The following is a 25153-nucleotide window of genomic DNA, read 5'->3' as shown; positions in this document are numbered from 1 at the left end:
ATCAGCGACTTCGCAATCGCTGACCTTTCGTAAATTTTGTCCTCGATTATGGTGGCGGCCTATCTTGCCGGGAAAACGGGCGTTACCCTTTCCTTTTCTTTTTTATATTTGCGCCCAAGAAACCCGCTGTAAATAACATACATAGGTCTTGTGCCGGGTTGCGTTCACATCCGACGAAAATTTCCATTTCGCGGAATAGCGACAATTTGTCATATCAATCCGCGTCACCGCGTGGTGAAAAGCGATTGCTTGCAAAGAAATCAGAGATCGAAGTTGATAACTCCTTTCTCTCGTCCTTCGTTTACCGTCATCTTTCCTTCCTCGTCGTCCCTTGCCGACTGGACGTAAGAAGCTTGCTTCTCTTTGGCTTTAACGACTGTTTTCTAACTCCGACGATCCAACTTTCGGCATCACTTTCCGCTGTCCGTCGCAGAACAATCCCCTTACTCTTTCGTCGACAGTCGAGCGAAATACCTTTTCCTTAATGATTTACGGACGCGAATAGCGCATGTTGATGTGTTGAATAGAAATAAATGTGGGCACAAGAGTGTTGACACGACCATTGTGTTTTCTCTACTAATGTTTTTACGCGGAACTTTGTGTCCAAGAGAAACTTTGTAAAAGTTTATTATTTGTATATGTGTTTCGCGAGCTTCTTAATTTTTAACATTAGATGTTTTAATAATTAAGATATTTTTATTTAGGAAAGAATATATATATATATACACGACAAAATTATAAGTATGTTATATTTAAAGATCTATTTATATATATATGCTCCTATTTTTTTCATAAAAATTGCTATTCTATCTTTTGTTAAGAATATTTCTTCTTTTTCGTTTATATAGTCTAATATTGCGTCGGGGATTACACAATGATGTTTATAAGAATTTTCAAATCTTTATTTCAAATTCTTCGTAAAACTATAAGATAAGAGAAATATAATAATTACTTAAAGCTATAGTTAGCCTTACACTACAGCTCAGTGAGTATTTTAGAGTCTCAATTTTATTCTTAAAAAGCCAATCGAATATATTCTTTCTTAAAAATTTCTTTCTCTCTTTTTCTCTTTCGAAAAAAGATTGACATATCTCAAATCAAGTTTGCCTTTTATTTCAATTTCACTTATTTTTAATTTTTAAAATAAGTAAATTAATTGGTCAGACTTTAATTTGAGCGTTTGTATATTAAGTTAATTAAACATATCACAAGAATTTGAAATATTTCAGACTCACCCCTATTTATCATTGTCGTACATCCATCACGCGTTTACGATCGTATTGAAGTATATTGCCGATTATGCTAACCGCAGGCTGCTCGCCATTGAGCATGCTTCCGCGCTTTATCTTTCATTAATCATCTCGTTTCTCTGCTGCGAAACGCACTCGCCCGATAATGCTGCCGAATTAAATTCGATGGGGCTCTAAGTGCGGGCTGTTCAAACAAGCGTGCCGCGAGATCGGTGGATATCGAAATGCGCGTTGGATTTCCGCTTGCCGGAGAAAACGAGGGATCTGCGTTTCGGGCAAATCGCGAAAACACATATATGCATATACATACATATGATGCAAGTACGGTCGGTGCAACGTTACTGCGGTCTCATGCGCGAGACAGCGCAGTTCTATGGTGCGTCTGTTGCGATACATCGGATATCCGGTCGCTAACGTTCGATAGATTTGCAGGCGCTGCGGCGCTGTAAAGTGTCCGCCGCTAATTAAACGTCGCCACGCCGCTCACGCCTGCCGATACATACATATTTGCCGATGCGCTACGCGATAGTACCTTTTTCCAATGGCTTTTTCCAGATGCTGCTATTCATTCACGTTGTTTTCGATTGTACGATAATTTAGCGCGCGCGAATTATCGCCACGTGTAAGCTTATTTATAACCCATGCGTCGAATTCGCGTGAATAAATCGTTTTCACTGAAAGAGACGGTACGTATTTGCCTCCACTTTGTAAACTGCAACATTAAATAGAAAAGCGTCGGTGTTACTAGAATACGGTGAGCAAGCGGTAATCCCACTTTCCTTGAGACAAAAAGTTTCAAATTTTATTTCGTTATCTTTAAAGCCTTGTGATTAACTACGATTAGCTTACGAATTTCTTTGTTGATATTGCGCTTTTATAATGTATGTATGCAGTTCAATTAGTCTCCTATTCCTTGAAGTGCTCCCTCGTGGTATGCGTGAACGAAGGGGAAAACTAGACAGAGGGGAGCATGGGCGAGCGGCGACTTCTCCCCTAAATCAAAGGACGGAACACTATTTCGGCGGGCGGCCGAGTTAAATGCAGTTTCTCGATGCACCGCCTCGTGCATACCTAACGAAGGGCTAAGAAAGCAGTTGCGTATAGTCAAGATGCAGAGAGGAGGGAGATACTATAGGGGGAGAAAAGCAGACGCTTATGCCGAAATCCAAAGCGATTGGTGCAATAAGCGAAACAATAGTGCTTACGAACACGCCAACTTCGCGCGCTGTACAACTTCCCCTCCCCCCTCTCTCTCTCTCTCTCATTCCGTTTACTTGGTTCGGCTTCCTTATCTCCACCCCGGTACTGGAGTTATTTAAACTCCCGTATCTCTACCAGTCCACCCCCTCGCAATTTCGCCCGTCTCCTTCCGCCCTCTCGGTGTTCCGAGTCGTTTCTGTGAGCGAGCAAGCGGCGGTTAGAGCATGACACTCGTTAGTTTCGAACGGCGGTTCCAATCCCCTCGTCCGGACGACGGCAAATGATTATGGTTGACCGCGCTAAGTCGCGACTGTATGTGTGCTTGCAATGTTGTCACGAAAGAAAGAGAGAGAGAGGGAGAGAGAGAGAGAAGAGAAAAAGAGAGAGGAAAGAGGTATCGTTTAAAAAATCCAAATGTAGCGACTACGTCGTCTCGGCGAACAGCGGGAGCTACAGGAAAAATTTAAAGTCGCTTGCCGTAACTTTGTTGTGCGTGCCGGAAGATAAGAAAGCGCAATTTTAGCTTTTATTATTTTTTTACGTTTCGTCGTGGGAGTCTCATGAGTGTCTGAAACTACGATGCGTTAATTTTATTTCTTACCTGTCCGCTTCTTGTTTATCTCTCATAAATCTTTGTAATGGACGTGTACAATTTCGTTCAATCGTTCGCAAATCTAGTCGTAGTAGTTGCATATATAATATTTCTACAATTTTATGGAATTAGGTTAGGTTATTAGTATTGAAATTAAAAGTATATAACAGATATTTTGTAAACTAACAGGAATGTAAAATACTTATTTTATTTCTTAAATGAGAAGAAGAGAGAAATAATACTGTAAATTGGATAGTCAAAAAATCAGTTAAATAAAGTTAGTACAAGTTTTGCTGTATTTAAATTTTAAAGCGATAAATTTTTTACGCACAGAGAAACAATTTTTATTATAAATATAGTGTCAAATTTCAAGAGGTTATCTAACTCTATTGGTCATAGTGTTCAGAGATGGCTTATCGCGTTTGTTAATATGCCGCGCTCTACCGTGTCGTTGGCACCCCCGCGGCCCCGTATACGTGTATAATACGCCGGTTTACGACGTGTTTATTAGAGTAGCTTGTGAAGCGCAGCTCGCGCGCACTGCAATACCAGCTCGTTTCGCATAAGCTGACAATTGCCGTGGCGGCAGGTGACAACTGGTCATCGCGCGGTTCCACCGACGCGACGACGAGAGCCGCGTGCCGCCACGCTTCGTCCCGCATCCAACATTCTCCTCCCGAAAGCGCGTATCCGCATATGACGAAATTGATGGCGTTATCCGTCACACGCAACGCGCGGTTGGCTCGCTAATTTTGAATCCGATTCTCGAATTAGCGTGCTCTCGTTACCGAAGATAATTCCGCCATCGAAGAAATTTCGTTCGAAACGGCGAGATTTCGTACGAAGACATTTCGTACATTGAATTTCATATTTGGGATCATATTCGCGATAATGGAAGCAGATGTAGAAAACTTGAGAGATTCCATATTTCCAGCGTTTGCTTTCCATTGAAGGAAAATTTCCCGAGCGTACGAGCGTTTCGCTAGAACGAGCGATGTTGACGACGAGGTTCGCGAAAACGTCAACGAGAGGCGACCATGCGAGAATGCGAGCGTTTACGGGGATCGTGGTTACTCCTTTTGTAATTGTCGAGGATCCTTTACCAGCGCGGGCGCGCTGTAACCCTTTATTCCGCGTCGTTTTGTGAAATTCACAGCAACGCTGGCGAACGCAGCGTAACGCTGCGCGCTGCCCGGTGACGATAAAGTCGCATTAAACTATCGATTTTTCCGACGAGCTGAGCGACAACGACCAATGGCGCGCACACTTTCCGTAGTTTAACGGGAATCGAAGGTGAAGGATAATGGAAGGGAAGCAACTAGTCGTCGTCCACGAATTGCGCCGCGCTCTCGGGCTTCCTACCTCCGTTTAATGGCAGGGCTTCCACGCTTCTTTCCGTGAGAAATTGAAATCCACGATGCTCGATCTTGGGGTCGGGAGGACGGCGGCGATTCGCGTTACTGCACCTATCCTACGTAATTCCGGCGCTTCTTCTTTCACTTAAACCGATCTCGGTCGGAGGCGTTCGTGAATTCAGGTCGACGAACGGTGGGTTGAGGCACCGCCGCCGTTTGAAAAGGATGCGAAACCGTTTGTTCTCACCGAAGGTTGATGCCTTCATTAGAATGTACGATGAAGCCGAACAGCAGAACGGAAGAATTGCGCGCAATTACCGAGAATCTTACGGAGCTATTTCTCACCGAATAGAATGAGAAGCGATAAAACGTATTGAAGGTATATCTCGATCTGTATGGTCTTTTTGTTCATTTGCCGATATTTTTTCTACTCTGATGTTTCCTCGTTGCCAATATTTTTTTTTTATTGGTTCACTTGCAATTTTTTCACATGCTGTAGGCTTCGAATCTGAAAATTTACACCAAATTAAAACATAAAAAAAACAGCTTCACAATCAATTAAAAAAAAATATCTCGTAATTTGAAGTGAGAATTACTGGTATACCACAGCAATAGAATATTTCAAAACTGCATATATACAAAATTTTTTGAATGGATGAAGACTATGTCGAAAGAGAAAAACAATTTGCACGGTATGTTTTTAAATGTTTTGTTCTGTTCTCGAAATAGCATTTTTTTCAGTATTGCTACTACTAGTCTTATTTAATTTGATTACAAAAATTGAGAAATAATTTTTTGATTAATTTTTTAAATGCATTTTCATCTCGAGAAACGGACAAAAAGCGAAATGTTGATATAGTTACGACAAATTAACTTTTACAACTCTGTCGACACGGTATCTCTACGTAGACAAGCGTAACGGCTTATGCTTTTCATTTTGATTGGATCGGATTTCACTAGGGGCGATCCTCGAGAGTGTATATTTGTTGGAAATTACGCGCGGCTGCCCGTTCCTTTCGTATCGCGGTCGACGTTAAGTCTGCTAGAAATAAATGCAAATGAAGCCGCTGTTGGCGGTCTTGTTACCCGTTAAAGGGTCGTACGTCGGTTACGCTACCGCGGGCCGGAGGAATGTTCGCGGAAATAGCAAATCTGCACTTCTTGGCACCGTGTGCGGCACTTCTGCCTTCGTCCCTGCCTTCGTCCGCCGCGCCGCGCCGCGCCGCGCCGTCTGTAGCACAAGCGTGCGTACAACGTGCAGTGGATTAGCGAGCGAAATACCGGATTGTTCCGAGAACACGGCGCGTACTTCATCCCGACTTCGTGCCGAGTCGCAATTAAATTACGCGGAGCCATTAACCATTTACGACAGTGCGAAGAAATCGATTTCGCAGACGAATGGACACGTACGACGGACTGCGCGTCTTCGGAATTCGTTTCAACATCCAGTTCCAAGTAAACTGTCTCTCTTGGAACCGAAATTGACGGTCAACCGCAAGCGAAGCTACAAGTTCGTTCGACTTAAGGGCGCGAACTCGCTGTAAAGTTCGCAGCGGTTTCACCGCGTGTAAACGTCACCGCGTTTCCGTTTGTTGCTATTAACAGGCGTGTTATCTGGCTATACAAGACGGCGAATGATCCGGCGTTAATCATTCATCGTTTTTGTCGAAACTCGAAATCGCGCGTGGGACGATCGCGCGGAGTTACACCTATCGAAATTGACACAGATTTCAGAACGGCCGCGGCATCTCGTCAGGACAACGATGTCCAGATTGCCTTTCTCATATTGAACATTACAACTCGATAACCTAAATGTACGCGCGGTTGCGTTAGTCCGTATCCTATTAGATAGGTATAGCTGCGGCAAACGCAGTTTCTCTGTTCAGAAGCTGAGCTGCACGGCGTGCAATGTCCGATCCAATCTGCGTGTGTATGGGCTACAGCTAACGGACGCCAACCAGGTCTAACCATCCTAGTGTACGTAGTATCGCCATTCCCTTCGATCTACATGCACGCATCGGCAGCGCAAAGCCCAATGTAACTAGCACGCGTGTGGATACAACCGACCGAGAACTCTGTGTTCAGCGGCACGGGATAGTCGGCCTGGAAGCCTCGCCAAAGGCGACAAGGGATGTCCGCTGCTCAAATTGCCACCCTTGCTTACACAGGCTACTTTTTCGATCCTGAAGCTGACTCAGAATGCGGAGAATTTACTCGCTGCTTCTTGATAATTTTACATCAATCCTTAAACTTTTTTTTATCTTCTAGATCTAGATTATTATTAGATACAGAGAAATATATCCTAACTTTTCTTTCACACTTACGCAAAGAACTTTTTCAAAAATAGTATATAAAAGAAAGAAGTTTACATATTATACATATAAATTTACATATTTTTACGAATTATACATTCTCTAAAGGTAGGGAATGTAATAATATTAGAATGTTAAATTATTTTTTTCAAATGGAATACATGTTCATATCTGTTGTGATATTTTTCTTTTAAGAGTAATCGCATGTGCAGTCAGTTTCGTATTTAATCGAGACCGATTTGAGTCGAACAAAATGGTTATGGATAGTGTGACTGTTCTGTAGTATATCGGATGGAATGTTTGATTAGTTTCATTCGTCGGGCAAATGTCAAAGCTGCAAAGTTCTTCCAAACGGTGTTTGGTAAATTGATCTCGCGAATACTATGGACGAGGGATTTTTAACAACGTAGCTGTGATTTGCGCCCGAGCGTTTGTTTTCGGTATCGTTGAATCACGTTGTCGAAACTCCGATTTATTGTCGATGAATTTTCCGTCGGTGATTCAAGAAATGCGAGATTTATAGTTACAACCTGAAAATGACCGCACTAGCGAGTCAAGTTGTGCAGCAGTATGCAATAAATTATATTAATCAATTGCATTGTTTAGACTAATTGAATTCGTGTGTCGCGTCTTTTAATTTTGACATCAAGTTCAGTGCGAGATTGGATCGCTAGAATCTAAGCTTTTGATAACGTCACATTTTGTATTACAAAATGTGAGCTTTCTTAACATTATATGGATAATATGCTACAGACACCGATATTATATTTAGCTCGCTAAACTCATATCGGGCAGTCACGAGATTAATTATATTGTAAACCGAGCCAACTGCAGTTCGCGAACTCGCGGACTCGTTTCCGTATTTGATATGATTTCGAAGTAATATGAATCCGGGCACAGGGTGAAGCCTCGTTGTTGAATCTAGGGTAGCAATGGGAATAGTTCGTAACATTATAAGCTTTTGTTGGATGGCGTGAACTGTGAGCTAAACGCTTCTAACTCCTGTTACTAGTAACTAGTAATTAAGCGAGGCGCTGCTGTGTGAAACGACCCGTCTACCTGCCTCTGTCCCACGCACCTTTCTACGATCCCAAAGGTTGCGGTACGAAACATCCGTGCTCGCGCGCCTTATCCGTGATACAAATCGGTTTCGTAATCCCCAATTTCAATTTTAAACTTATAAAAAATCGAATCATATATATTCAGAGTTTAATGTTATTCTTTTAATTTTTTTATATTTGATAGTCACTGAGTATACTGACTAATTTATAATGTTAGGTCTTTAAAAGCATTCAATACTTTTAGACGAGCAATTACTTTACTTTTTGTGTCTAAAAGCGAGAAAATAACTATAGTTTAACTATATAATTGTTATTTCTTCCGAATAGCTCTTATTCGAAAAAAGATGTACATTGAATTTTAATTGAGGTTCGTTCTCTCATGTGCATACTGGAAAATTATTTTTTTACGCTATTATACACGTTTTTCATGCAATTCTATATTACATTGGGTATATAATATTTATTGAAACATCTCAGTTAATATTCAGGTCATGTTGAATTTAATATTTTGAAATTTACTAGCGCAGTACTTATCGAATAACGTACTTTAATTATTTAATCTATTAAAATTGTTGATATGTAGAAGAAAAAGTCATGTACTTTCTAATGATACATTAAAGAACATTTATAAATTCAAAATTAATTTTTTTCGTGGAAATTTGATTTATTAAAATATTCCTCTAATTTATCTTTATAACTAGCTCCCTATTAAATTAAATTAAACAAATTAAAATTATTGTTTGGAATTAACCAAAGAATAATGTTATTTTTTTATTAGTCATACATTACTGAGTCATTTTTATAATTCTATAGAATTATCGATTTTTTAAATATAAAAATACATGGCATTCTTCTGAATTTAGATTCTAATACTTGCTGCATGTAACTTTTGATGTGATCAAATTTTGTTTAAATTTATTGTGTATATAATATAAATAAAATAAGAAATTCAGACTTGATAACAAGTCTTTCACATGCTCAATGTAAATTGTAATATAATCCACGAGGTACAACGCTTACTGGCGCCGGTATTAATAACGCCTTAATTGGAAATTAGACTATGATATAAGCGTTCGACCTTCCTTTCCACGAGCAAGGGTCGCGCCATATATGGTGAAGTTAATTCCTTTAATTAATAATACAGCTTAGAGCGTAAAGACTGCAAAGCGACTGGCAAACGCCGAGTCGCTTTTATTCGTGTGCGTTCGGACATAAAATTAAAACTGTGTTAGAAATTATGTATATGTGTAATATGCAAATTCCTTTTTTCCTTGCTTTTATAAGATACTATTTTAAAATTATTTCGTTTGAATAGGCCTTTATAGGAGTTATTTTATGGTGACCTGGTTATTACACGATATCATTATCGTATCAAAAATGTAGTGATATAGGTACATACGAATTGCCGACAATGCTTCATTGATGAGAATTAGTGTATGTTAATACATTTCTTCCCCCCCCCCCCCACAAGCGTATCTAAAATAAAACACATTTCGCAGTAATCGAGGAATAGAGCGATGCTTCCGCGGAAAGTCATAGGATTTTACCGTTTCTACCGTATCCAATTCGGAATGATGTAAAGCCGTCTATTACGTGGCCCCCGCGAATCACGTGACGTTCGCAAATGCATGCAAGTCTTGGAAAACACGCAGCTCAGAACGCGAGCCTTATTCTGTCATAAGAATGATTTAGGCCATATTGATTAAGAAATTACGTGAACCTATTCCTCTCGTGCTTTTAGATTACCTATTCGCCACTTTTAAGCGCCTAGCACGTCTCATATAACATATTATATATAAATTAATATAAGAATTGTGTAACATACACATGTATAAGGCGTACAATTCACACAGAGCTCCATAACAATTTTTAGATTGCTCTGGATGTTTTTTACACGTGAAGAAAATACATTAAATATATATGAAGTATTATGAAAGATGTCTAAACAGAAATAATTAAAAAGATTCAATTCCGTGCGTCCTGTTTTTACCGAGTATTTGTAATATCGATCGATTGCCTGCGAGAGTCATACCGGGTTACTTTCTTAATTTAATTATGACGATATTTTGAGTACTCCGTGTATGTACTTTATCTTCATTTCTGTTCATATTTTCAAATGTTTGTACGGAAGAAAAGTTCTTACAATTAGTATAATTAAATTTAAACACAAATAAATTTACTTACTTTATCTATTTAAAATAATTTCGGTAATTTAATATAATTCGTGTAATTAAATCATATATTTTTATATAATTTAATTACACTCAAACATTTTATATCGAGTGATAGACAATAAAAATGTTGGCAGTGATAATTAATATATCAAGATCTAAACGTTTAACCAATAGGCAATGGTTTTTTGACAATGCATCCCCTGAATTTCTTTTCTCCGCAAAAGCCAGCGCAATTCCGAAAAATTCGTTTCCGATAGCACGAATGATATTTTAAAAAATTTCGCGTAAATTTCTCGTGGCGGCGCGTACAACGGTGCCCTCTCGACGACAAGGTGGCACGGGCAAAAGCGGAGCACCGTGCCGCTCTGTATGGGGATGGGGAGGGGACAAGGGTGTCGGATACGAGGAGGGGTTGAATGGGTGGCGGATCTCCCGCCGCTCGCTTCACGGCGGATGGTTCACCGGACGCCCGTCGTCGGGGCGCTGCAGCCCGTCAGGACGTCAGTTCTCCATCGCATCGCGCCAGGGTTGGACCTGGATCCCACAGGCGCGCACACACACACACACATATATATACACACACGTACAAACACAACACATCTATATGCACGCACGTACGCGCGCGCATCTCTGCGTGCGGGCACCCTCGCCGCGATTCCAGTGAACAGCGGGACAAGTCGCGTGACTATGAGTGAATCGCGCTCGTACTTGTCTCGGCTAATTACTCCTCGTCGATGATAATTGATAACGCGCGCGCAATTAAACGCGACGTGCACTCGCTCGTACGCTCGAGTGTTCGCGCCAAGTTCGCGCGAGTGTCAGCCGCCGGGACGCTGGCGGCTGCCGAGGGTGAATAGTGACATATTCGAGAGGCGATTCGACCGATCGGTCACGGGTCAAGTGTCGCGAGATACGAGAGAGATATCGACGAGCGTGTTTCGGAATTGTCAGGAAGGAGTGCGGACAGTACTGGGAGACAGTAAACAGGATTTCGGACAGTAGTGAGAGAGACAGTCGCGCGCGACAAGTAGTGATCAGTAGTGACCAGTAGTGACCAGTAGTGACGGATCGTCGTCACGAAGGAGCAGTAGCGGAGGACAGCAGCGACAGACGCGGTGGTAGTAGTCGTACGGTAGATTGTACCGCCACTGGACTCACAATCAGTGATAGCGGCTCGTGGTGGTCAGACCGGCTGACAGGGGGCTTTGGTGGATCAGCTGGCACCACGATCCATCCGCGATACAAACGCCCTGTTGGATCAATGGGGTATCTATGTTGCGGCATGTATATCCGCGATAACGGCCAACATGCGAGCACGCTTAATCTACGCGCGTATGCGTAACCGTCGCGTCTCGCTACCGACGAGGATTCAATTAAGCCTGCCGCGCTGCCGCGAGGAAGGTCAAGTACGCTATGCGACGAGCGACGAGCGACGAGCGACGAGCGACGAGCGACGAGCTAGGGGGCCCGAGTTTTAATTAAAACTCGCCCGTGGGGATTCCCATTATCGCGCGCGCGTCTCATATTCGGGATTAATTAGCTGCGTCGGGAACGAGAGCAGCGGCAGTGGCGGCTAGGAGGACGTGATTGCTCCTAGCTCGTATGTTGTGTTCGTAACATCCGTGTGACAGTTTTGTGCGACGCGTCCGAAGTCCGGAGCTTCCCGAGCCCATTCTTGCCGTCATGAACGAGCTTCTTCTTGGGTCGCGCTGTGGTTGGCTTGCTTAGTGATCGTGACGATCTTAACGGCGGCACTCTGATTACGAATGCAGCTTCGCGAGTGACAGATAGTGAAGTTGCGTGAGGAATTACTAATCGTCGTTTGGAGGCTAGACACAAGCAGAAAAACGCGGAAGTAGCGGGCGTCTTACACTTGACGCGCTTCCGACAACGATGTCGAAGTAGGACGATTCTTGATGATTGGCGATAGGTATTAGGTAAGCGAAATTATTCGCGATTCCGTAAAAAGTTAATTCTTCGGATATAGTACATAATATGTGAAACACACATATACATCACACATATAACGTTTCCTTTCAAAATGACATGTATTGTTATTTTAAACGTTCACGTTTTTAAAGGTGAAATTTAATAAACTTTGATATAGATATTTGATATGATGATTATAATTTATTAATGCTGCCCGTTTTCTTGAAACTGAATACATGATTTCTGAAATAATTATTTTACGTGATATTTTTTACGTAATAATTACCTACTGTAATTATAGAGTATCAACACTTTATATTACCTCGTATTATGTAGCATTATTCGTTTAGTACATTTAATTAGTTGCAAATTATAATAATGTAATAATGCATCAACTGATATGTAATAGTTAAATATGCTACTACATGATGCTCAATATATTGCTTTCCTTTGTTTTTCGTCGCATTGCAGCATCAAAAGCTCCAATGTGATATTTAGTTGTCAGCTCGCGCGGAGTATGTACCTTAGACTCATCAAATATTGGTCGTTGCTAATTACATCGATCAAACGCGCGGTCATAATTCCATTAACTTCAAGTAAGTAATTTCGATTTATTCGTGTGAAATGAAGTACCATTCCGTAATGTATAATATTTGCGTGTTGTGACAGACCTATATAAACGTAATATCTAAAATCTCTTACGAAAAATGCAGAATTATTTCCTGCTGAAACCAAACATATAGATTGAGTTAAAATCGTAAAAATATAATTCGAAATAAATGAGATCGAATGCAGTGCGATTAACAACAGTCGCAAAAATATTACGCTCATTGCGAATCGAATTTCATTGCACATAAAATGTACTGAAGTAAAAAGCCGATATTGGGGTATACATTTCAGTCATTCTTGAAAAAAAAAAGCAGGAGTTTTTGTGGCTAATAATTCTAGCAGTATTATATTGTACAAATTTACGGTGCGGGATGTTACCAGAAATGGCGTTTTGCGTTTTGCGTTTTGCGTTCTGCGAAGTTATGTGAGAAGTTGCGTGAATCTTCATATCATGTAGCGCTATCTTAATGCGTTTTTGGTGCCTAGAAAGGTGCGACGGCGCGGGCGGCGCAACGCCTAAGACAAAAGGGAGAGATAACCGCAAATTGGTGTGCCCGTTATCTCTAGACGCTGCGTTAATTATCTCCATTTTATAAGCATCCGCAGACGCTCGTAAGATAGCAAACAACGAGGCACCGGGACATATCCGAGTACCTCATTTACGTAGCACAGAGATGTGGTGAGTTGTTTCGGAGTGTGTTGGCTTTGCATGAATAAACACCCGGCCATTTCGTTTCAGCGGCGAGCCCCGTTGCCGAAATTACGCCACGGCATTACTCGGGAGCGATCCGAACTGAAACGCGCGTAACGAGCGTTCCTACTTTCGCGATGTACGCTTTCCGCGAGAAACGGCTGTTCTTCTATGCCGCCAGATCTACCCGTTACGATCGCATACATTTTACTCTACAAGTACACTTCACACACTCCAGTTCATCAACATACATCAGATAATCCCCACAAAATACGCTTTCGCGCAATATATTCGTATCTCGTGTGCGCGCTATGTTATTCAATCATACATTCACGATACTCGACCGTGCTTCCCTTCGGATCTTATTAATAGCACTTATGCGCGTTTACATTGAATTATTACCGGGTGCTCGTTAGTTTGTCGCGAGATCGGTATCCTGCGCCTCCGTTTTGCCTCGTCAGTGTTCACGAATGATCGATCAACATCTCGTGCGGCCAAACGATAGCGATCCCGCCGTCGTTATTGCTTATACCGGTAATGATGTTAATGGTCGTGGTGGGTGCCGGTTACGTGGTGGCCAATAATGTTTCCCATGTACCACAGGTCGTGCGTGGAGAATGAAAAATGTGTTTGAGCTGTGTAAATAAACGTTAGAGGGCCCGTCCGTCTGACGGGTTTCACGAAAGCAAACGCAAAGCTGGATGGTCCCGACGAGATATGAACTGTCCCGTTCCAAAAAACGTTTGAAAAATAACTTGAAATTTCTGCGACGTGTTGCTCACGCTAATTGCGAGTATCACGACCATTGTTTACCGCGCGCGTGTTTAGCAGATTAGGGCTGTTGGCTGATATGGAAAAGGAGTGAGGATGTGGGCTAATTTAACTTTATGTTTTAAATTATAGAGTTGAAATTCCTACCACGGTGAAATTCGCAGAGTTACGCGTTTCCAATAATATAGAAACATAATTCTGTTGTTCGGTACTATTGTTGTGTGTCGTGTTGTTGCGTAGCGGCGATGATCGCGGCTGACTTGCGTTTTTGAGAAATTAAACTTATCTCGTTGCGAATGATCAGTTGTGTGGGAGGCGTTTAAAATATTAACTATCTTGCGCACAATAGATAGTGTACATGAAAAGAATATTTATTTTCAATGACCTACATCGCTATTCCACTCAGTGATCCAAATATAATTTGTACTTTTTATAATTAATTGCCCACTAATAAGAGAATGCCGAGATACCATTTATTACTGATGCTTCTGTTTTGCAAAAGGGTGCTTGCTACCTTTATCTTTGAATATCAATACGTTTTAATTTCTCCTTAAAAATTTTACGTTATTCTGAAAACTTACAGTTTGCGTTGTAATTAATGTTCTCTTCTAAGGTTTCTTCTGAATTCTGCTGGAAATTTTCTTGAAAATATTATTATCCTTATCTGTAGTTCAGCGAGCCCCGCTTTCGTTTCTGCAGTGTGGACACTGCAGAAGATACAAATAAAAAGATCTTATCATATAACTACGTATAACCGAAAGCTCCACGGCGTTCCGTCTCGCTTCTTTGGTCGTATATGTAGGTACATTCTCGTGCATTCGCGGAAGTGCGTTTAGTCTTTTATCTTGAAAAATGCGCCGGATGCAATTTCATATTACATGAGTGTTGCGCGCGCGCATTTTGTCCATGCTCAAACGAAGCAACAGTTGTTGCCTTCTCTCGCTGTTGTTTCTTGTCGTAGCCTAATCAAGAATGTTGATAATCCACATTTTTGCTATTCATTGAAATACGCTGTACGCTGTGCTTTCAGTACTGTCTATTCTGTTTCTATATCACAAAAATCTTGTGAATAAAGGGAACATTTTATATTATAGTATGTGAGTACATTATGAGATGTACTTAAGGTGTAAGAATACACACATACGTTTTATATGTTTTATTAATTGAAAGGGCGATCGGGAGCGACTGTCCCGATCGGCGAACAGGCTGCAACAAAGAGTTAAATAAGAACTTTTTAAAATACGTATATTGATTAATGCATTTTATATGACAGCTCTTCTTGACAACATTTCCGATATTAAATTTATATATATATATATATGATATATATGTTTTTATGTTCTCATTGCATGAAGAACACGCAGTTCATATTGCGTAGGATTATGAAAATAAAATATGTGAATGTGTGATGTGATATTGTAGCTTTATTGCGAAACGGAGTTACCGCAAAAAATTCATTTTATATTATTCATATGTATTAGTTATGCGCACAGCGCGGCTTGGAAGCACGCCGAAATTTTGCTCGAAACGTATGGCTTGTGGCGTCTTGCGAAACCGTAGCAAAGCGGAATTTCAGGTTTTCGAAGCACACAGTGTATGACGATATAAAGTCCGCGCGCGCACAACCGGTGCATAAAGTAAAGCGGACTGGGATGAAAGGAGCGGAGAACCAGCGGGAACCGTGTGTCTGAAGGGTTGCCTGGTTCGTGTTGTAGTTGCGAGCTGCGAGAGCAGCGGTCGGTGTGGATAGAGCGATAGTGTTACCTATTTCGCTTTCACTGCTCTGGTTAAACATAAAAAGAAAAAAAAGAGAGAAAAAAGAGTCGTGTATTTAGCACTCTAGAACGATATTTGGCTCAAGCGGTAGATAAGAGATACAGATAGCCTTTTAAATTAAAATTTCATCGCATTATTTGGATTTTGTTTGAATTTAAAATGCTAATTTAATTTTTACAATTTTATGAATATCTTAAATATTTAATTATATAAAATATAAATATTAAAAATAAAGACAGTATAAGAAAATATGTCGGAAATTTAATTTTCGCTGAAGAACAATCTACTTCAAATTGATCAAATAATACATCTGCAAATTTTGTGACACTGTAATTTAGTTGTATCGTAAATAACAAGCTTTCCTGATGAAGCTAGCTCGAGTCTCAAGTTGTAGCGTTTTCAGTAGATTACATGAAATATTTGCGAAAATAAACAGGAGGAAGAAAACGGGGCGGCGATTACGTTTTGACACGAAGATACAGCGCGTGATTTGTATAAATGGAGTATGTCACGGTTGAAAGCGACTCGAGGGAGGCACGGCAAGCTATTTCGCTAACGGTTATACCGGTTATAAGGATAGGAGGACGTTGCGCCTTCCGCGGATCCGTCCGAGGACGACGCTATCTCGACGTGACGAATGAGCAGCTTCTCGGGACCATCTCGCGGAGCAGAAAGCGCGGACGCTCGAGAAAATCATCCGCATGTTCCGGGAAATTCTCGAATAAAATTTCTAGTAGATCGTGTGCGACCATACAGGGTGTTTCCCAAGTTTCCCACGCTTTTCCTCATATAAGGACTTTAGTTATTTGGAGTGGATTTTTCCATAAATGTAAAAATGATATTTTATTCTGATATTTATTATGTAAATTTTTCTTCAGCAAAATTTTTTATTTTTATAGAAAACGATAGACTTTACATTTAAAGAAATGATGAAAAACTAAATAAATTTAAAATACTATTGCAATTAAATTTGTATCTTAGAGAGAATTGTAAAAAAATTTACGCGTACTCGAATTTTAGTCGAAGAAAATCGACTTTATATTATTCAAAAATTTCACATACGAACGAAAGTGTACAGGAAATCTGAGAAAATCTCTTCGTATCACTTATCAGTTGTGTAGTATACCGTGAATTATAACTATATTCGTTACAGAGCTGTGTCCGATCTCTCTCTCTCTCTCCCTCTCTCTCCCTTCATTTCTTCGAATACAGCTTGTTACGAATCGGTCGATTAGACATTAGAGCGATTGTTCTCGTATAAATAAATAGAAACGTTGTTGCAAATTTTTTTGGATCTGGCTTTTCAACCTGCGCTATACTGTGTCGCGAGTGAAAATTCTTGAATTGTTAATTAATTGTAAGCCCTCGTATCTCCAGTTATTTTTCTTCCAGAATAAATTTTTTTGCAATAAAAAAGATTTACATGACAATATATAAAAACCAGTATAACAATAATTCTAATCAGTGCAGTAGTGTAGCAATTAATAAATATCTATTTAAAATTTTTATTTTAGGAATGTGATATGTTTAACATGTTTTATTGACATGCGTTAGATGGTCGAAAAAGGACGGAGAGAAAAAATATTTTATCTGCAAGTTATTTTAAGTTGTTATTTGTAAGCTAAACAGAATTTTATTTCAAGACGTGTATCTCAGAGATGTCTTTATAGATATAATTCAAAGAATGAAGGCCTTTATTTTCAACTGCTGGAGGGGAATAAAAATTGGAGGTTGCAATTTGTTACGCGGTTATATGTTATCATAATATTTTTGTAGACACATGCTTGATCGAGTAATTATTATCGCGCGACATCCACTGTTGTCGGTAATGGGATGCGTGGGAAGCGCGCGAGATTACGCGTAACAAATTGCGACGCTAACACAATCGTTTCCTCGGCTTTCCTCGGCTTTCCTCGCCAGTACTCCACCAACGCCAACGGCTGCGCGGGCGTACAGCACTTAGCCGGGCGTTTACGAAACCGTCGCCTTTGTAAGATAAACGCGCGACCGAACTTGTAATATCTTGTGACATCGCGCACACGCGCGGTTTAACGTAATGCGTCTTCCTTGTTCCAGCTCGTTCTAACGCACGGAAGGCGCGTATTATGTGAGGAGGAAACCGCGACGAGGGAAACGAAGATGTCCGCCGTCAGCGTCGTCGCATGGTTGCTCGGCGCCGTCGCTTTGGCTGCGATTAATAATGGTGAGTCTTTCTGTTCTGTCTAAAAATCACGGATGGTAATGTGGGAATTTGCCACAAAAAATCTATATGTATCGTGCTTTAAAAAGAAAACTAACAATATTGAAAGAAGCTCTGTGCATTAGTATGCATAATTATTTCTTATAATATATACAATAGTCAAATTAAAAGTTATTTTTTTGAAATAAGTATAATTTACGAAAGCAGCTTTTGCTCATGATTTTTACAGACTTTTCAGGTTAAAATTTCATTTTTTATTATCACACAATTAGTTGTCTTGATCATACTTCAACCGTTGTAATTATCGAGTATAGCAAAAAATAGATATAAATGTATTTAATTAATTATTTATTGAATTCTATGATCTTTCATATTTATTTAATTCCGTACGCTGATTGTGTTTCGATTGATACAATCAAGGATTGAATTTGCGATACAGGAAAAGCTTGAAATTAATGTTTTCTTATTAAAGTATTTCGTAAAGTTTTGCTTATTTCCGGGTATCGATCAAATCGTTCGAAAAACAAACTGGATAGTGTTTTACAATCTTTCGTGCTATGCTTTGATGAGAAACATTTTGTAAAAGAATCGTCTGATAAGTTTTATCACATCAAAATATCGCGACCTCATTTAAAGAATTACTCGGGGATAATATTATTCTCAAGGATAATATTTAAATTATGTAACATATAAAGCATGGTCTTATTGTTCGCCCAACAATATCCAGGATGCGAGGAACAAACGTATTTATGCTCGCTGCACTTTAAAATATATAAAACGACCAGTTTTATAACAGTTGCAATTTATCCGTTTGCTTTTGGTTTTTGCGCCCTTTTGTATTTTTTTATGACGAGTTGCACGAAACGTGAAATAACTCAGAGATATGGTCAAAATACACGGTTGAATTATAGCGATGGCGCATTTGATGGATTCGTGTAGCGCGTTGTTTGTATTACGAGCATAGTAGTGTCTAAATGAAATATGTATATCTGTGGTATTTTTTTGAATGCGTTGCACTAATTTTTAAGAACATTCAATAAATACCATCGTTAAAAACAATGAAAACAACGAAAAATGTGCGAACAAATTCTAGAAATTGATACATAAACAGTTAAGTAATATTTCTATTTTTCTGAGATGACACTTTTATTCTAATATTACATAAAGAATATCAAAAATACGATTGAGAGGCAGCCTATATAAATTAAAAATTATTTATATATCGATGTTGGAACTAGTAACCTTATGTGTGTGCGTGTTTAATCTAAAAGAGTCACACGGTCGGTCTCGCTCCGCGCGTACTTGGCGCGAGACACTACCGTGTCTCTTGATTTTCTTTCTACATCTATATTACAAGCAAAACAGTTACCCAGAAACATATTTCTGGATTATATTATAGACATATTTAATATTCTTGGCGTCTTATCGCGTGCGCTTCTCTCTAGAGAAGCTTATTCACAGATGTTATCCGCGATCATGTCACAAAGGTTTTTTTATTTTAGCGACATGGTATTATCATGGCGACACGCGTTTTGACACAAGTAGAAGAATTTGTCACAAGTGCACGAAATCCGAAAATTAAATTTGCCAACTCGCGTAAAAGTCTTAGAATGTGTCTCTCCGTTGATTGTTGCACTAGTACCTACACAGTAGTAGACAGTGGCCTTATTTATCGGGTCTACATGGAATGATATTTTTGTTCCGTTAGAAGAAACAAGTCGACCTTTCCGATCCACCCACGCGTATCATCCGTTTCGAGGGGAAATTCGTGCGGTAGCATACGAAATTCGAGGTTCGTCGAGGTTCGATTGTCGACAGGGTATGGCACAATGATTTCGAATCAACGTGCGTCCACGCTTGTACACGCGAATACGCAGGCTGGCCTCTCGTGTGCGTGGCGCCTATTCAAGTATGATTGCTCACTGATCCGCGACCGTACAACTCTCCCCGTTTGGACGAGAGCGAAAATACAAAAATATAGAGCTCGACCTGTTTCAATGCCCGACCTACCGGGAAAGAAGGTTTCATTACTCGCTTCCAATTTCGATATCGATTGAAAGTCGCGCGATATCATCTTTAATAGAATGATCTTAAAACATTGCTAAAAGAAGAGGAAGGCATTTATAAATAACGCTTAACGTAAAATTACATTTCTTTATTTACTCGTGGAAAAGACTGTTAGTTTTTATGAGTTTATAACAAATTAATTCAATTTTGATCAGTCTCATACTCTCTTATTTATAGATGTATAAATGATAAACTTTTATTGAAACTTTGGAGCAATTGATAAAATACGCGCATTTCTTATAGCATTAAAATCCATGCTATCTTTTCGGAATTTTTAATAAATCCGATTGCATCCTAAAGCCGTTCTGTACGTTCCTTTCTTGATATTCGCACGCAGCTTACACACGCTCGTTAGATCGAGATCATTAAAACGTGGCACAGAGAGGAGAGAGCAGCTAGTGACAGAATCGTGCTCGCTCGCTCTCTCGCACACTCGTGTAAATAACGCGTACAGATGACACGATAGTTCTTGTCTCGAGCTGCGGGCAATAAACACCCTTTTCCCGAGCAAACAATGCAGTGACATGCCATGGGACGAAGAATTAACGAGACGCGCGCTACGGACCAAACTCAAACTCATCTTCGCTACTTTCATCCCTTCGCCTTCGGTACTTACTCTCTTGTGCGAGCACCCTGTGTGCGCATACAAGACGTATACAAACGCACACGCACAAACACACACATATACATGCACACGCCCGTGCATCGTTTGGAGGGTAGTTACACGTACACCGGCGGATGTTCGACAGCTGTAGCAGCACGTCGCTAGCAGGACTCGTTACGTGCATGTTCCTATACGTATTTTCGCTGGTAAAACGATATGGGTTCCGATCGGCCGTTACGAGCTATTTCATAAGATAGTTAAACCCGTGAGCAAGCAGAGATCCGTAATTACGTCACCAATTTACCGAACGTTCGTTGACGAGGCGACCGTCGGATATGACATTAAAGACGACCTTGTGCGAGAGATTTACGTTAAAGTCGTCGAGTTACTTCCGAGATCGTAAAGTGGATGTATAAATGCGACGGCCGACTATGCGGTAAAAAGTACCGTGGTATAGTGTAATATCATGAGCCCAAGTTATATCTCAAGTTATATTCTTTTTATTTTTTTTACAATGGTCAGAATGATATTTCTGCGCAATCGCCGTTTATGAATGTCCCAAGGATTTTCGCACACCGACCTGTCGCGCGTTTCCATATTGCGAAATGGTTATTAAAACGCGGCGTCATCCAATTAACGAGTAATTACCGTTGCTTATTATTGCTTGATGAGCACCACACGGTTATATCGCGACAGACGTGTTGTCTAATATTCCATTATCGATGAATATTAATTAATGTCACGCGCGTGTGTAGCGCGTGTGTAGCGCGCGCGCGGATAATTAAATCGTTATAAATTGTCCATAGGAAGTCTTCGAATGCGACAATAATTATGCGCGTTATCGCGAATCGCTATTTTTAATTTTTCCACGTTTCGTCGATCGTGATAGATCGATCGTCCGATATACTCGAAGATTACGAACAGCGATATCTCGTGCGCTCATTACGAGTTCTTAGCCAAAGTCTGGCAATTAGGGTTGATTTCTTATTGCTAGTACTAGTTTGCTACTCTTCTCGCGACAGAGTTGCGCAAACTGGAGAAAGGATCGTCGGAGGACAGGTTGATTTAAGCCCTGCGGCTAGGTGGCGGAAATCTTTGATAAGGCACGGCTACCGCAAACGCTGATTGGTTGCCCGAGGCCTCGCGCCGATATGACGGTCAAACAATACGCTTCATGCTAACAATGCAATCGTCCGAGATAAAGATGTATAGATCCAACCGATACCCACCTATATATCGCCTGTCCTATCCGATCGTTTGCCTATGACTTAAGATATCCCGATCCTTGAGATATCGATCCTTATTCTAATTTCGAGACTCTGATGCTTGAAGGATGAAACATCGTTATTGGCGGATGACGTTCCGCATAATGACGTTTTCGCGTTTCTCGGCACAACCTATATGAGGATCCATAAGATGTAAAATATCGCAGTGAAATTCACGTCTCTTTGGGCACGACAAATGTGGCATAAAATGATCTAACGTAACGTTGCTCGCGTAATTTAATTTCCTTGTATGTACGCGGCGTTACGCGGAGGCGGAGACGCGAGTACGCAAGCGCTGAAGCGGATTACGCATGTGACACACTATCTTGGTTATATTTTGCATAATTCTCTTTGATCAACGTTTCGCGGCGCTTTGGCATGATTAAATTAATTTAATCACTTCTAACCTGCACGTGCGTCTTTGTATCTGTGTCGCGATTAGGGAATACATACTTTAGTTTCTATCGCGTCGACGAAATTGGGAGCTATAGAACGCTCGTGATATCGAGCGTTTTCCGTGCAGCGTGCAGCCCGATATATATATAGTGGTTGTGTTGCGCGTTTAAAGCACACGTACATCCGGTACGCCGCGCCGCGCCGATACACAAAGCCGCGTGGCGTCTAAGTACCAAGATATACGTCGTTACGCGCGATATCGATGTTGTTATATTTTTCTTTAACCGTGTATATACATTGGGCCTTGTTTTCTCGAGTATAATGAACCTCGTTTGTCGTTAAACTTCGTCGTATCTATATAGACTACTACTCTCGGCTAGCGCCGGGCTATCGGCGACGTTGACGTTGCCGCGCGTTCGAGCATAAAAGTGTTGCCGGTATATAAACTGGCGCCTTCGATATTGTTCCGCTTGAGAGAAAGAGATAGGGAGAGAGAGAGAGAGAGAGAGAAATAGAGATGGCTGGACGCTTATTATAAACGTCGAGCGAAGAAATATCGACGTAACTTGGGTGCTGGTTCGAAGCGAAGAGCCGCCTTTTACCTTAGTTACTTAACTATGTGTCGCGCCTCTCCGTCCGCCGAGGTATCCCGACGTTACCGTATACGCCACTTTCCAGGAAGAATTCATGTCGCCGGGCTTATTCTGACGTCAGTAAGCTGTTACTCTCTTTTTGTTTCCGTGTAAAAGAGATTTGTCACGCGGAAAAGGATGATGGGATAACAGGAGAAAAATAATTGAATCCATCATTGTGTGGAGGATATGTGTCATAACAGAAATTTTTTAGCGATAAAACGAGGCTCTTGAAATGGCTTATTGTTTCACACAAATCGTACTTCACACAAATATAGCATAATCTGGGTGTTTTTGGTCATTATGTATCTTCACAATCTTGTTACACAATATTGTTCTAGGACAAATAATTTTCTTGGCTTATTTACATAATAATTCTCATTCTAAACGAATTTAATTGTTGCATAACTAGGAAAAATGGGAAAAAGAAAATTTTCGTGCCAACTAAAATCACAGATCGGTGATAAGGCATTCAGTATTTTTATGATAAAAAGATTATAGAACGTGGATATAAAAAACAAGTAGGAAATTGGGTGACATACAGAAAAAATAACGTTGAAAAAATGTGATATTTATTGCGACCCATATCGCTGTTTCTGAGTTTGTTTAATATAATAGGGGGGTGAGAAGACCCCTGAAACACGCTCTTTTCAATGTAAACGGGAGGGTTCTCTGCGATTCTTTTTCTTTGTCCAAATACGACAAGAGGGAAATTGGAACGCCAATCTTTTGCAATCTCATAATGGCACAATTCTGTGTTACCTGCCCAAATTTGTCTCTCTCATTTTAATGGGGCGCGCTTGCATTTTATCACTTTTGCGTATCAGGAGGCATATCGGCGAAAGAAATAGAGAGGCGTGTTCGAATACCAGTGCGTCACTGATAACATGCATTGTCGTTTTCCTATTCACGTTGCTCAAGTGGAATGGGAATCGATAATGAGAATAAGTTCGCGTATACAAGAGAGAGAGAGAGAGAGAGAGAGAGAGAGCGTGCGAAGGGGTTGGATTTCGCAAAAAATCGGCGCGTAAATCGAGACAAGTATCCACTTGCGCTGTAGCTCAGGATATACCATAGTCGACGGCGATACGCTGATATACTTGAGACGATGAGTTTATGAAACTTACTTTTAAGTGTCTTTCGGCTGATGATATACGCGCACGAAGATTAAGACCAAAGTTTTCTCTTAAAACTAGGTGAAGTATATAGATACTGTCGCGGACATCATGGACAAATTTTAATAGCGTCGTGTAACAGCTTATAACTTGACGTCAGTTTATAAAAAGGGATGCTTTAATTCTGTTAAAGAAAACTAAACTTTGCACGTCAAGTATCATCGATAAGTCGTTACTTCTATCTTTGTTTTGATCATCCGTGAGTTACGTCGAGAGAATAAGCTGTAGACAGTATAAAAATGGATAATGCTATAGATAGATATCCGACTCTTTAAAGTTTAACATTTTGATACTCAGGTCACGATTTCAGCTTCGTTAGCGCTCTAATAAATCGGGTTGTTGCCGCATCGATTAATCAATGCGTATACACGGTAGCTCGTTACACTCGCATCTATTCAAAACGCGATATGTTAACAGCGCTCTACAGCATGTAAACTGAAACGCATGCAGTTACGGCAAAATTTCTGTTCGAAGCCATTAACGTTCGAACGCCGTGCGAGCCGGCGAAACGAGCTTGCAAGTTCAAAGGGCGCCTACAAGGCTAATGTTAAAATGGCCGTAGTTTGCCTGAGTCACCTCGTAACTTTGAAGACATATGTTTCCAAAGCGAAGGAGAGTCATTCTTTCCCTTCCTTTTCACAGAGTTATTCTTTGATCTACCAAGACTTGGTAAGGAGATCACGGAAAATGTTTTAGTATCCGAAGAGCTTGAGATAATAACATGCTAAGCCATACAAAGGAAATTTTCCAAAGAAAGTATTGAAAAAAAAAAGAGATTGTGATACATTAATGTGATTTAATATTTTGCTTCTTTTAACTGTTATATTCGTAGCTCTTTATTGATAAGAATAATGATCTAGTCAGAAAGTTGATTAAAAACGAAGGTTTTTTTTTGACAACTACTGATTGAAATCAGTGTGTTACTATATGGTACTTGGCGCTTTTCTCAATCTCTTTTTATGATCAATTCTTGATTATTGTTTAACTCTCATCTTTTCTGGTCGGTACCATCGATATGTAACGTAATTCCAAGTGACCTGGATAGATATTGTTACTGAGAAACGAGCTGGAATTATTTTTCAATTTATCCGATG

The 25153-nt window shown here is 40.4% G+C and overlaps 1 protein-coding gene across 10 annotated transcripts in view; it reads left to right on the top strand.

Moving 5' to 3' along the window:
* Positions 1–25153, top strand: part of LOC139771895 (neurotrimin-like) — a 307135-nt gene that overhangs the window by 37951 nt on the left and 244031 nt on the right. For 6 of the 10 annotated variants that reach the window (XM_071705059.1, XM_071705054.1, XM_071705055.1 and 3 more), the window contains one exon: positions 17797–17923. In XM_071705059.1, the coding sequence (XP_071561160.1) occupies positions 17860–17923 (64 nt within the window). In that variant the 5' untranslated portion in view covers positions 17797–17859. Of the gene's footprint in view, positions 1–10371; positions 11882–17458; positions 17711–17795; positions 17924–25153 lie in introns of those variants that run through there. The other 4 variants (XM_071705061.1, XM_071705063.1, XM_071705057.1 and 1 more) reach the window with 3 other exon arrangements.

This window comes from Temnothorax nylanderi, unplaced genomic scaffold (genome assembly GCF_030848795.1).
Source record: "Temnothorax nylanderi isolate EJ_2023f unplaced genomic scaffold, tnyl_v1.0 TNYL_tig0045_pilon, whole genome shotgun sequence".
Classification (NCBI taxonomy): domain Eukaryota; kingdom Metazoa; phylum Arthropoda; class Insecta; order Hymenoptera; family Formicidae; genus Temnothorax; species Temnothorax nylanderi.
This window is presented reverse-complemented; position numbering and strand designations above follow the sequence as displayed.